The sequence below is a fragment of the Pan paniscus genome, chromosome 1, assembly GCF_029289425.2.
Source record: "Pan paniscus chromosome 1, NHGRI_mPanPan1-v2.0_pri, whole genome shotgun sequence".
Classification (NCBI taxonomy): Eukaryota; Metazoa; Chordata; class Mammalia; order Primates; family Hominidae; genus Pan; species Pan paniscus.
In genome coordinates, this window is record NC_073249.2 from 94,540,674 (window position 1) to 94,554,524 (window position 13,851).

The following is a 13,851-nucleotide window of genomic DNA, read 5'->3' on the forward strand; positions in this document are numbered from 1 at the left end:
TTCAAAATAATCACTTCAAAGAGGCCTTCCTCAACCATCTCATCTTGTCTAAAATATATCCTCTAGGTCAGGCATGGTGGCGTGCACCTGTAATCCCAGCTACTCAGGAAGCTGAAGCATGAGAATTGCTTGAACCCAGGAGGCAGAGGTGGCAGTGAGCTGAGATCGTGCCACTGCACTCCAGCCTAGGTGACAAGAGTGAAACTCCGCTTCCAAAATAAATAAATAAATAAAATAAAATACACCCTCTCTCTTCTCCCACTGGCTTCTGTGTTCCAGCACCCTGATCCACTACTTAGTAGCACTTGCAAGGTTTGTAGTTACATATTTATTTCTCTGATACTTGTTGATAGTCTGTCTCCCCACTATACTGTAAATCTCACAGAGGGCAAAGGCCCTGTCTGTTTTGCTCACTACTGTGTCCTTAGGGCCTGATACAGCGTAGGTGCTCGATAAAGATTGGACAGTGGGGAATGGGCAAATGGTAACTAATGAATGTTATGATGATGATGATGCTATCAAAGCCCTTCCAGAGAATCCCACCAGTTAGTATCAGCTGAACCCACAGCTAGTGTCACACCAAAAGTGGCATCAGGGCAGCACTCACAAAGGATGCCCCAAACCATCCCAAGATGGGGCTGGTTGGGATTCCAGTGAATGAAGCACTAAATGCCAGGGCAATCAGGCCAAAGCATACATTAGGGGAACTTACCTACAGAACAGCTACTGCACATCCTTGCTGTGGACAATGGGACAAAGTGTGTTCTACCCAGGTATGTTCTCAAGGAGGGGTTCGGGGTATGGTGTTTATAGAAGTGTTTAAGAAATTTGAAGCCAGTACTATGGCTCACACTTGTAATCCTGGCATTTTGGGAGACCAAGGCAGGAGGACCACTTGAGCATAGGTGTTCAAGACCAACCTGGGCAACAGAGTGACACCAGTCTCTACAAAAATAAAAAGTCAGCACCTGTGGAAAGAAAGGAAAAAAATATTTTTAATAAATAAAAATTTAAAAAGTAGCCAGGCATGGTGGTGCACACCTGTAGTACCGGCTACTTGGGAGGCTGAGGTGGGAGGATCGTTGGAGCCCAGGAAGTCAAGGCTACAGTGAGCCATGATCACACGAGTGCACTCCAGCCAGGGTGACAGAGTGAGACCCTTTAAAACAAAAAGAAAGAAACAAAGGCTGGGCATGATGGCTCACACCTGTAATCCCACCAGTTTGAGAGGCCGAGGCTGGTGGATACTTGAGGCCAGGAGTTGGAGACCAGCCTGGACAACATGGTGAAACCCCGTCTTTACTAAAAATACAAAAATTAGGCCGGGCACAGTGGCTCACACCTGTAATCCCAGCACTTTGGGAAGCCGTGGCGGGCAGATCACCTGAGGTCAGGAGTTCGAGACCAGCCTGACCAACATGGTGAAACCCCGTCTCTACTAAAAATACAAAAATTAGCCAGGCGTGGTGGTGCATGCCTGTAATCCCAGCTACTCAGGAGGCTGAGACAGGATAATCGCTTGAACCCAGGAGGCAGAAGTTGCAGTGAGCCAAGATCACGCCACTGCACTCCAACCTGGGCAACAGAGTCAGACTCAGTCTCAAAAAAAAAAAAAAGAAAAGAAAAGAAAAAAGAAAAACAAAATTAGCTGGGTGTGGTGGTGCACGTCTGTAATCCCAGCTACTCTGTAGGCTGAGGCAGGAGGATTGCAGAGGTTGCAATGAACTGAGATTGCGCCACTGCACTCCAGCCTGGGCGACAGAGTGAGACTCTGTGAAAAAAAAAAGAAAAAAGGAAGGAAGGGAGGGAGGAAAGAAAATTTCCCTGGGGGTAGGAGTCTATAAGTTTAGCAAAATAGTCGATCTTTCAGTGTTTCCAGCAACAACCTAATCAAGTTTATCAGTGTCTGAGAATGTTCAAGGTACCATCTTGGGTTCAAACATGTAGGCGAAAACATGCAGCTGGCCAGGTTACAGAGTGGTGAAGGCACTCTGCATTTCTTGGTTGAGACAGAGAAAAAAAGTGGTCAGAACTGGGTAACCCTCCCCCCACCATATTATCACAGTGATCCCTTTTGTCTTTCTTCAGGCTCCAGCCCCACCCTACAGCCCCTGCTCCCTGGATTCACTAGAGCTAACTTCAGTAAAGTACAAAGAAAATGGGGCCATATGACTGGCCAAAAAAAAAATATCTATTCACGTGGATGACCAGATAGTATGAATGGATTGAAAATTTATCAGGAAAAAAGGATGAGAGGAAATGCCAGGAGATGAGGGCAGAGAGCAGGCAGTTCTGGGGGAGGGACTCTGTGGGGACAGGGTGGCCTACTGGGTGTGCCCCTTTTCTCTTCTCTGTCTCCCTTAGATAAGACCAGCAGTTTTGTCATCCTCTCCCTCTCATTCCATGGTCCCGCAGCCCCAGGCCCACACTGAAAGCATGTCGATCCAGGAGAACATATCATCCCTGCAGCTTCGGTCATGGGTCTCTAAGTCCCAAAGAGACTTAGCAAAGTCCATCCTGATTGGGGCTCCAGGAGGTAAGAAGGGGAGACAGAAGCCATGGAACATAGGAGGAAAATGAGGGTGAAAACTAGGAGCCAGGGTGGAGGGCATAAATGATCCACATCAGCCACTGGCTAGGTGGGTTTTGGAGAGGAACGTATGTTCTTCAGAGCCTCCCGTGTGTTAAATTATGGACCCTGGCCTGGGTCTTTTCCAGGCCCTATAGGCAGGCCAGAGCCACAGCATGTAAGCCACGGGGCACTCCCGTGGTTCCTGGACTCTGGCCCCTGGCATACAGGGCTTCCAATGGAACAGGAGACAGTGGTGACACTTTAACCAGTCTGCAGAACTGATCCCCAGCCCAGCTGGGCCTCACGCCTCTGACAACCCAACAGTGTGGAGCAGACCCACAGAGAGGGAGACCCAGAGAGGTGTGCAGTGGCATGGAAGGTGCGGCTGGAATCGGGGGCTCCTCTGAACTGGGCTGGGTCAAGCTACAGGGACCTCTGTGTCTGTAGCAGCTTTGAGAAGCCTGGGGAGACTCAGAGGATGGGGTGGGGAAGCCAGCCAGTAGCCAGGGGTTGGAAGGGAGAAAACAGAGACCTTTGGAGCAGGAACTGGGTGATTCTGGGTCTGCATAGGGTGAGGCTGCTGGGGACTAGACATCAAGGGGTGGTGGGGTTGAGGGTCATCAGTAGCTGCAGGTCAGGGGGTCCTGGGTTGTGCGGGGTCAGTATAACTGAGTGGTCAAGAACTTGGGCTAGAGTTAGTCAGACCTAGATTTGAATCCTAGCTGATCCATACTTAGAAGCTGTATAATATTGGACCATTTATTTCATGTTTCTCAGCCTCTGTTTCTTTATCCATAAAATTGGATAATTATAGAACATTTAACAGTACCTGCTTTATAGGATCCTTGTGACATAACAAAATAATATATGCATGATGCCCAGCTCATAAGAAGGGAAGGAACAGAGGGTATGCTGAGAGACGAAGGCATGGGGAGGAAGGGCAGGTGACATGCAGTCCCTGAGCCCCCTTCTACCACAGGGCCAGCGGGGTATCTGCGGCGGGCCAGTGTGGCCCAACTGACCCAGGAGCTGGGCACTGCCTTCTTCCAGCAGCAGCAGCTGCCAGCTGCTATGGCAGACACCTTCCTGGAACACCTCTGCCTACTGGACATTGACTCCGAGCCCGTGGCTGCTCGCAGTACCAGCATCATTGCCACCATCGGTAAGCACTCCCATCCCCCTGCAGCCACACAGGGCCTATTGGTATTTCTTGAGGTGCTTCTTCATCTTTTGTCTCCTTTGAGACTTCTCCATGTTTGACACAGTCATTCATTCAACAAATTTTTGTTGAGCATATAGTAGACAAGATTTTGGGCCCTGGGAGTAGATCAGTGAAAAAAACAGACAAAAATCCCTACCCTTGGGGAGCTGACAGTCTAGCTGAGTATGACAATAAATAGTAAGCACAATAAATTATTTAAAATAAGTAAATTATTTATTCCGTTAGAAAGTGAGGCCGGGCATGGTGGCTCATGCCTGTAATCGCAGCATTTTGGGAGGCCAAGGTGGGCAGATCACCTGAGGTCAGGAGTTCGAGACTAGCCTGACCAACATGGAGAAACCCCGTCTCTACTAAAAATACAAAATTAGCCGGGCATGGTGGTGCGTGCCTGCAATCCCAGCTACTCAGGAGGCTGAGGCAGGAGAATCGCTTGAACCCAGGAGGCGGAGACTGTGGTGAGCCGAGATCACACCATTGCATTCCAGCCTGGGCAACAAGAGAAAAACTCCATCTCACAAAAAAAAAAAAAAAAAAAAGTGGGCTGGGCTCAGTGGCTCATGCCTGTAATCCCAGCACTTTAGGAGGCCAAGGTTGGCAGATCGCTTCAGCCCAGGAGTTTGAGACCAGTCTGGGTAAATGGCAAAACCCATCGCTACAAAAAATACAAAACTTAGTTGAGTGTGGTGGTGCATGCCTGTAGTCCCAGCTACTCAGGAGGCTGAGGCGGGAGGATCACTTAAGCCCAGGAGGTCACGGCTGCAGTGAGTCATGATCGAGCCACTGTACTCCAGCCTAGGTGACAGACGAGACCCGAGAGGGAAAGAGAGAAAGAAAGAAAGAAGGAAAGAAAGAAAGAAAGAAAGAAGGAAAGAAAGAAAGAAAAAGAAAGAGAGAGAGAGAAAGAAGGAAGGAAGGAAGGAGGGAGGGAGGGAGGGAAGGAAGGAAGGAAAGAAAGCTAGCAGGCAAGAAAGAAAGAAAGAAAAGAAAGAAAGAAGGAAGGAAGGAAAGAAAGAAAGAAAGAAAGAGTGAAAGTTGGCCGGGCATGGTGGCTCATGCCTATAATCCCAGCACTTTGGGAGGCTGAGGCAGGTGGATCACCTGAGGTCAGGGGTCCAAGACCAGCCTGGCTAATGTGGTGAAACTCTGTTTCTACTAAAAATACAAAAAATTAGCCAGGCATGGTGGCATGTGCCTATAATCCCAGCTACTCGGGAGGCTGAGGCAGGGGAATCGCTTGAACCCGGGAGACAGAGATTGCAGTGAGCCAAGATCATGCCATTGCACTCCAGTTTGGGCAACAAGAGCGAAACTCTGTTTGTTTGTTTGTTTGTTTGTTTGTTTAAAAAAAAAAAAAAGCTGGGCGCGGTGGCTCACGCCTGTAATCCCAGCACTTTGGGAGGCCGAGGCGGGCGGATCACCTGAGGTCAGGAGTTCGAGACCAGCCTCAACATGGAGAAACCCCATCTCTACTAAAAATACAAAAAATTATCCGGGCATGGTGGTGCATGCCTGTAATCCCAGCTACTCAGGAGGCTAAGGCAGGAGAATTGCTTGAACCTGGGAGGCGGAGGTTGCGGTGAGCCAAGATCGTGCCATTGCACCCCAGCCTGGGCAACAAGAGCGAAACTCCGTCTCAAAAAAAAAAAAAGGCCGGGCGTGGTGTTTCATGCCTGTAATCCCAGCACTTTGGGAGGCCGAGGCAGACTGATCACGAGGTCAAGAGATCGAGACCATCCTGGCCAACATGGTGAAACCCCGTCTCTAATAAAAATACAAAAATTAGCTGGGCGTGGTGGCACATGCCTGTAGTCCCAGCTACTCGGAAGGCTGAGGCAGGAGAATCACTTGAACTGGAAGGCAGGGAGCAGAGATCGCACCTCTGTCCTCCAGCCTGGTGACAGAGGGAGATTCTGTCTAAAAAAAAAAGAAAAGAAAAGAAAGAAAAAGTGAAAGTTTTAAGTGCTGTGGGGAAAGAAATCAAGTGTGATAAGGGCATCAGGAGTACAAGGGTGAAGACAGGTTGCAGCCCTAAATAGGGAGGTCAGGTACCCATTATTGAGTAAATGAGACCTAAGGGAAGACTTGAAGGAGATGAGAGAATTAGCCATGCAGAGACCTGGGGGAAGAGAATTCCAGGAAGAAGGATCAGTCAGTGTCAAGGCCTAAGTCAAGAAGGTTAGAAGAGCTAGAAACCATCAAGGGGGAAGAGCGGCAGACATGAAGAGACTGTGTACGGACAGGAAGATCAGGTGCGGCTTTGTAGGCCATTTTTAGAATTTGAGTTGCGTTTTCCTCCGAGTGAAATGAGAAACTGCTGCAGGGTTTTGAGCAGGGGAATGACAAGCTCTTATTTATGTTTTAATAGAGCCTCCCCTCCCCTGCTGCTATACTGAAAATAGATTGGGGGTGGGGGGAAGGGTGCCCCTGCAGTATTTCTGGCTCAGACCAGTTGGCGGCAGTGAGGTGGTGAGAAGTGGTCAGATTCTGAATGTATTTTGCAGGTAGAGCTGACAGGATTTGCTAATTGATCGGATATGGGGTATGGAGTCTGGGCGAGAAAGAAAGGAGTCAAAGGTGACAGGTGACTCTGAGGTTTTTGCCATAAGGAACTAGAACGATGCATTAGCCACTGAGCAGGAAAGACTGTGGTGGAAGGGGTTGGGGGGAGAGCAGAAGTTTGCTTGGGACATGTTGAGTCTGAGATGCTTATTAGCCATCCAAATGTGATAGAGGGGGCAGTCAGGTACACAACTCTGGGTTTGGGAGAAAGGTCTGGATTGGAGAGACATTTGGGAGTTGGCTACATATAGATGGTATCTCAAGCCATGAGACTAGTTGAGATCACCAAAGGAGTGTAGGTGAAATGATGGAGAAGAGAACAGGGTATCTAACGTTAAGGGGAGGAACAAGGAAGGAAAGGAGACTGGGAAAGAGCAGCTAGTGAGGTAGGAGTCAACCAAGAGAGGGTGCAGCCCTGGAGGTCAGGTGAAGACAGTGTGTCAAAGAAGGATGTATGTTCAGGCTGCTGATGGGCCAGTAGAGGAGGACTGAGCATTGAGCATTACACGGAGCAAAAACACAGAGGTTCTTGGTGACCTTGACAAGAACAGATGCAGTGGAGAGATGGAGGCCAACGCCTGAGTGGGGTGGGTTCAAGGGAGAATGGGGGAGGGGAACTAGAGGCAGCAAGTACAGATAACTCTTGCGATGAGTTTTGCTGCAAGTGCGAGCAAAAACTGGGACTGAGGGGAAACCAGGAGATTAAGAGAATTTTTTTTTAATGATGAAAGAAATAACAGTAGGTTTACCTGCGGATGGGGATGATCCAGTAAAAAAGGAAAACATGGCTGGGCATGGTGACTCACACCTGTAATCCCAGCATTTTGGGAGGGCGAGGTGGATGGATCACCTGAGGTCAAGAGTTCAAGACCAACCTGGCCAGCATGGTGAAACCCCTTCTCTACTAAAAATACAAAAAAATTAGCCAGGCGTGGTGGTGCACACCTGTAATCCCAGCTACTCAGGAGGCTGAAGCAGGATAATCACTTGAACTGGGGAGGCAGAGGTTGCAGTGAGCTGAGATGGTGCCACTGCACTCCAGCCTGGGCGACAAGAGTGAAACTCCCCCCGTCTCAAAAAAAAAAGAAAGAAAAAGAAAAGGAAAACATGGGTGTCACAGAGGACCACAGAATGGCTTAATTTATGTCCTTGAGCAGGTGAGAAGGAGGAGACCTAGTGCACAAGTGGAAAGACAGATAGGGACCGAAGAATGAGCCAACCTGCTCTCAGCTAGCAGCTGCCCCATAGCAGTGCAGGCATGGGATAGAACTCAGCTCTCCTCAGTCCATGAGGCCTCCTAGCTCTAAAAGCCCGCACCCAAACGCCCTCACCTGGCTCCCAGCCCCTGCCCTACACCCCATACCCTGGGGTAGCCGGGCAAGCAGCACTTACACACTCATGCCCATACAGTGTCCATACATGCCCATACAGTGACCTCAGGCCTGGCGGAGGGCACTCCCCTCCGATTTCCACACTGCTGCCTCCCCAAGGGGATGGATGTTGGCTTGAGAGGGAAGGGGAGTCTGTGATCTGTGGGCAGGGGTTGCATCAGGGAATAAAGGTCAGGTAACAGGACGCGCCTGTGGCGTGAGGCGTTCTGAGAATGGTAATGGGTTGGGTTTGGTTGCCTCTCATGTTCTGGGGGAACGTTGTCTGAACGTGAATCTCTGGTTCTAGGGCCAGCATCTCGCTCCGTGGAGCGCCTCAAGGAGATGATCAAGGCCGGGATGAACATTGCGCGACTCAACTTCTCCCACGGCTCCCACGAGGTGCGGGACGGGCCGCCGGGCAGTGGGTGGGGCAGGAGGATGCCTCGAGGTCCTGGCCACCTTCCCCTGAAACCCTCGCTCCGCTCCCTCCCCCAGTACCATGCTGAGTCCATCGCCAACGTCCGGGAGGCGGTGGAGAGCTTTGCAGGTTCCCCACTCAGCTACCGGCCCGTGGCCATCGCCCTGGACACCAAGGGACCGGAGATCCGCACTGGGATCCTGCAGGGGGTGAGCAGTGGGGCTGGGACTCGCTGGGCCAGGGCCGGAAAGGCGGCGCCCGTAGGGCTGGGCCCAGGCGTGGGCAGGGGCGGGTCCCGGACTTCGGGGCTCAGAACTCACATCTCCTCTGGCTCCCTCCTTAGGGTCCAGAGTCGGACGTGGAGCTGGTGAAGGGCTCCCAGGTGCTGGTGACTGTGGACCCCGCGTTCCGGACGCGGGGGAACGCGAACACCGTGTGGGTGGACTACCCCAATATTGTCCGGGTCGTGCCGGTGGGGGGCCGCATCTACATTGACGACGGGCTCATCTCCCTAGTGGTCCAGAAAATCGGTGCGGACTCGCCTCCCGCCCTGACCACATCCGTGCGCTGGGCACATTCCCTTCTCCTTGGCTCCCCCATCAGCCCTCAGACCGATCACACTTTCCCCTGGCCACGCGTTTTTGCCAGCCCGTCCCAGGAGTCCCCAGCGTGTAGACTCTGCGCTCACCCTGGGTTTGGGCTGGACTATGGGTGGGTCGTTTCTTCCACGGACGTCCATCTGTGCCTCTTCCGGGCGAAGCCCAGAACAAGGGCGGAGAGACGAGGAGGACATGGTTCCTGACCTCTTGCGGGTCCAAGCCCCAGTGTCCTCTCTGCTGCAACTGTGCCCCGTCCTCACCCCTGACCGCAGCTGGCTCTTTCCATGTCCGCAGGCCCAGAGGGACTGGTGACCCAAGTGGAGAACGGCGGCGTCCTGGGCAGCCGGAAGGGCGTGAACTTGCCAGGGGCCCAGGTGGACTTGCCCGGGCTGTCCGAGCAGGACGTCCGAGACCTGCGCTTCGGGGTGGAGCATGGGGTGGACATCGTCTTTGCCTCCTTTGTGCGGAAAGCCAGCGACGTGGCTGCCGTCAGGGCTGCTCTGGGTCCGGAAGGACACGGCATCAAGATCATCAGCAAAATTGAGAACCACGAAGGCGTGAAGAGGTGAGGTTTGGGCTCTGTTCCCCTTCGGCCCTGTCGCTATTCCCCCATCACCTTTCTTCTCCTGCCTGCCTCTGCCTTGATTCTCCCAACCTCTCAGGTTTGATGAAATCCTGGAGGTGAGCGACGGCATCATGGTGGCACGGGGGGACCTAGGCATCGAGATCCCAGCAGAGAAGGTTTTCCTGGCTCAGAAGATGATGATTGGGCGCTGCAACTTGGCGGGCAAGCCTGTTGTCTGTGCCACACAGGTCTGGAGTGAGGCCTTGAGGTTCGGCACTCTGTGGGTTTTAGGGACACCTGTGGGTGAATACCCACACTGTAGGGGTTTATTTTGTTTTGTTTTGTTTTTTGAGACAGAGTCTCACTCTGTCATCCAGGCTGGAGTGCAGTGGCACAATCTCCGCTCACTGCAACCTCCGCCTCTTGGGTTCAAACAATTCTCCTGCCTCAGCCTCCCAAGTAGTGGGGATTACAGGTGACCGCCGCCATGCCAGGCTACTTTTTGTATTTTTAGTAGAGACGGGGTTTCACCATGTTGGCCAGACTGGTCTCGAACTCCTGACCTCAGGTGATCTACTTGCCTGGGCCTCCCAAAGTGCTGGGATTACAGGTGTGAGCCACTGCACCCAGCCCACACTGTAGGTTTATAGCACATTTTGATGAAAAGTGTTTGATCCTCAAACGACAAAGTTAAATATACTTTGACCCCTATTTTCAGGGGTTGTGACCAAACGACAAAGTTAAATATACTTTGACTCCTATTTTCAGGGGTTGTGACTGTGACCCTGGATTTTGGGACTCTCTGAGAGTGTGGGTGTCGGAGAAGTAGCTTGGGCAGGGTCCCCAGTCACAGTGTGAATCCTACAACTTTGACATCCACGCTGTCCCCCAGATGCTGGAGAGCATGATTACCAAGCCCCGGCCAACGAGGGCAGAGACAAGCGATGTCGCCAATGCTGTGCTGGATGGGGCTGACTGCATCATGCTGTCAGGGGAGACTGCCAAGGGCAACTTCCCTGTGGAAGCGGTGAAGATGCAGCATGCGGTAGGAGCTCAGAATGAAAAGCAAATGGGCCAGGGAACCAAATCCCTTCCATACCCCAGTGCCCCTTCCCAGACTAACATTCTGGCACCTGCAGATTGCCCGGGAGGCAGAGGCCGCAGTGTACCACCGGCAGCTGTTTGAGGAGCTACGTCGGGCAGCGCCACTAAGCCGTGATCCCACTGAGGTCACCGCCATTGGTGCTGTGGAGGCTGCCTTCAAGTGCTGTGCTGCTGCCATCATTGTGCTGACCACAACTGGCCGGTGAGGGGGATACTGGGAATGTCCAGATGGAGCTTTGGGTCAGGGGTAGGCTGGGACGGGCCCCAGGCTTGGGTTTAGTCTGGTCACCAGGGGTGAAGAGTGTCCACCTGAGACAAGAGGAGAGGCAGCAATGACAGCTGGAGGCCAGGATAGACAGAATGCCAGTGAGCTTCTGGGGGCTGGAAGGGGACAGCGGCATCACTGGGCACATTGGCTTCAAGGCCATTTGGGCTTCTGGGGCTCAGAGGCAAGTCCATTTGACCCACAGAGCCTACCAATACTGAGGTATTACAGAAGGGTCCAGTAGGTCTGAGTTTAAGTCTTTACTCAGAAATGTAGCTCTATTAGCCTGCTCTCTTTCCTCATGAACAGGACAAGGTAATGATTTGTTCTTCATGGGGTTGCCAGGATTAACAGGACATATTAAGTACTAGATAGTACTTAATATCTATATAGTAAATTAAGCACATAATGGACTTTCTCAAAAGGATTTTATACTCTTGGGGGTTTTTTTGTTTGTTTTGTTTTGTTTTTCTTTTGAGAACGGCAGCTCGCTCTGTTGCTCAGGCTGGAGTAAAATGGTGCAATCTCAGCTCACCATAACCTTCACCTCCCAAGTTCAAGTGATTCTCCTGCCTCAGCCTTCTGAGTAGCTGGGATTACAGGCGCATGCCACAACGCCCGGCATATTTTTTGTATTTTTAGTAGAGACAGGGTTTCATCATGTTAGCCAGGCTGGTCTCAAACTCCTGACCCCAGGTGATCCACCCTCCTTGGCCTCCCAAAGTGCTGGGATTATAGGCATGAGCCACTGTGCCTGGCCAGCTTTTATATTTCTTAAAGAGATTTCTCCTTATTATCTCATTTGATATATCTGTATTATCTCATATCTTTCTTGTGTGGTAGGGAGGGCAGGCATTCTTTCTTTCTTTTTTTTTTTTTCTTAATGCAGAGATGGGGTCTCACTATGTTGCCTAGGCTGGTCTCCAGCTCCTGGGCTCAAACAATTCTCCCATCTCGGCCTCCCAAAGTGCTGGGATTACAGGCATGAGCCACCGCTCCCGGCCTGGGAGGCAGGCATTCTTACACTCATTTTACAGGTGAGAACACCAAGGCCCAGAGAAGTATGATGACTTACCCAGGGTCACACAGCTTGTTAGTGACACCTGGAACTAGAACAAAGATTCTCCTTTCCTCGTTCACCACTTTCTTGCTGTTCTGGGCTGACCTTCTCTGCCTCCTCCAGCTCAGCCCAGCTTCTGTCTCGGTACCGACCTCGGGCAGCAGTCATTGCTGTCACCCGCTCTGCCCAGGCTGCCCGCCAGGTCCACTTATGCCGAGGAGTCTTCCCCTTGCTTTACCGTGAACCTCCAGAAGCCATCTGGGCAGATGATGTAGATCGCCGGGTGCAATTTGGCATTGAAAGTGGTGAGCTACCTAGACCTTCCCCGCCACTCCTACCATTTGTATCAGGAGCCCCCCAACCCAGCTTCCCATACCCACTCAAAGGGCCTTGCCTCTCTCCTGTGGTCCCAGGTTTTCCCTGTGAGAGTCATTAAGACTGAGATATCAGTCTGGCATATCACAAATACCTCTTCCATCAGCATAGCCACACAGGCAGACGGCCGTGCTACTTAGCAACACACTCTGCCCTAGCCCACGGATACTCCTGCACCTTTTTTTTTTTTTTTTGAGAGAGAGTCTTGCTCTGTCGCCAGGCTGGAGTGCAGGGGTACGATCTCGGCTCACTGCAACCTCTGCCTCCTGGGTTCAAGTGATTCTCCCACCTCAGCCTCCTGAGTAGCTGGGACTACAGGCATGCGCCACCACGCCTGGATAATTTTTGTATTTTTAGTAGAGACAGGGTTTCACCATGTTGGCCAGGATGGTCTCAATGTCTTGACCACGTGATCCGCCCGCCTCGGACTCCCAGAGTGCTGGGATTACAGGCGTCAGCCACCGTGCCGGCATCTCTTACACCTTTAATATACTGCAGTGGTCACATTCCCTGCATGCCACCCGTGGGACATACTTCACTGCCTCATTCCCTACAGGATGGCCTTGATGTGGTGAAAGGTGGTGGCTGGTTCTCGTTACAGGGCTGGCCTGGTCCCTCAATGACTAGTTTTCTTTCTTTTCTTCTTCTATTATTATTATTATTATTATTATTATTATTATTATTATTTTGAGATGGAGTCTTGCTCTGTCGCCCAGGCTGGAGTGCAGTGGCGTGATCTCGGCTCACTGCAACCTCTACCTCCTGAGTTCAAGCGATTCTCCTGCCTCAGCCTCCCTAGTAGCTGGGATTACAGGCATGCGCCACCACACCCAGCTAATTTTTATATTTTTAGTAGAGACAAGGTTTCACCATGTTGGCCAGGCTGGTCTCGAACTCCTGACCTCAGGTGATCCTCCTGCCTTGGCTTCCCAAAGTGATGGGATTACAGGTGTGAGCCACCACACCTGTCCAATGATTTGTTTTCTTTCCCTCCCCCAGGAAAGCTCCGTGGCTTCCTCCGTGTTGGAGACCTGGTGATTGTGGTGACAGGCTGGCGACCTGGCTCCGGCTACACCAACATCATGCGGGTGCTAAGCATATCCTGAGACGCCCCTCCCTCCTCTGGCCCAGCCTACCCTTGTACCCCATCCCTTCCTCCCCAGTCTACGTTCTCCAGCCCACACCCCTCCAAAGCCCCACCTTTAAGTCCTCTCTTCTCTATTCCTGACCCTCCCTACCTGAGGCCTATCTGAGACTATAACTGTCATCTAGCCCCTTCGAGGTTGCCCCTTCCCCATCTCCATTTCACACAGGTCCTGAAAGTCTGTGTCCAATTATGCACTGGCCACCCAACAGCACCAATTGTACATTCCCTGCATCCAATCTGCTCAGCAGGCCCTAAGATGCCTTGAGTCTTTAATCCCAGTTTGGCTGGTTAATTCCATAACCCCAGGCATCCCATCCCTTGGGGTGGGGGAGAGGGGAGACAGGGCAATCTTGTCCACAGTCTCCCATTCTCATATGTAGCCCTCATGATAATCTGGGCATCTCGTGCCAGGGCAGGCTACCCCTTCATGGTGACTAACAGTTACATGAAAGTCCACGCTTTTGGGAAAACTGGGTGGGATGGATGCTGGGGAGAAGTGAGGGCTGGGCAGCTGATTTTGTCACTGTCTTCACAACCTCCGTGCTGGGCTTGTAGACCACTGTCCTGGCTGCTCTCATGCCTGCCTGATACCCTG

At 51.8% G+C, this 13,851-nt stretch overlaps 1 protein-coding gene across 3 annotated transcripts; it reads left to right on the forward strand.

Moving 5' to 3' along the window:
• Window positions 1–13,822, forward strand: PKLR (pyruvate kinase L/R). 3 transcript variants are annotated; one of them, XM_034936971.3, is made up of 12 exons: window positions 1–2,536; window positions 2,862–2,951; window positions 3,552–3,734; window positions 8,031–8,122; window positions 8,219–8,350; window positions 8,485–8,671; window positions 9,035–9,305; window positions 9,403–9,553; window positions 10,198–10,350; window positions 10,445–10,611; window positions 11,858–12,039; window positions 13,109–13,822. In XM_034936971.3, exons 1-12 carry the CDS (start codon window positions 2,404–2,406, stop codon window positions 13,213–13,215), a joined length of 1,848 nt encoding a protein of 615 aa, XP_034792862.1. In that variant the 5' UTR covers window positions 1–2,403; the 3' UTR covers window positions 13,216–13,822. The 3 variants fall into 3 exon arrangements, with proteins under 3 accessions (XP_034792862.1, XP_003817095.1, XP_054956700.1); XM_003817047.6 differs by having other exon boundaries at window positions 1–2,951; XM_055100725.2 differs by lacking the exon at window positions 2,862–2,951.
• Window positions 13,823–13,851: the final 29 nt, after the last annotated feature.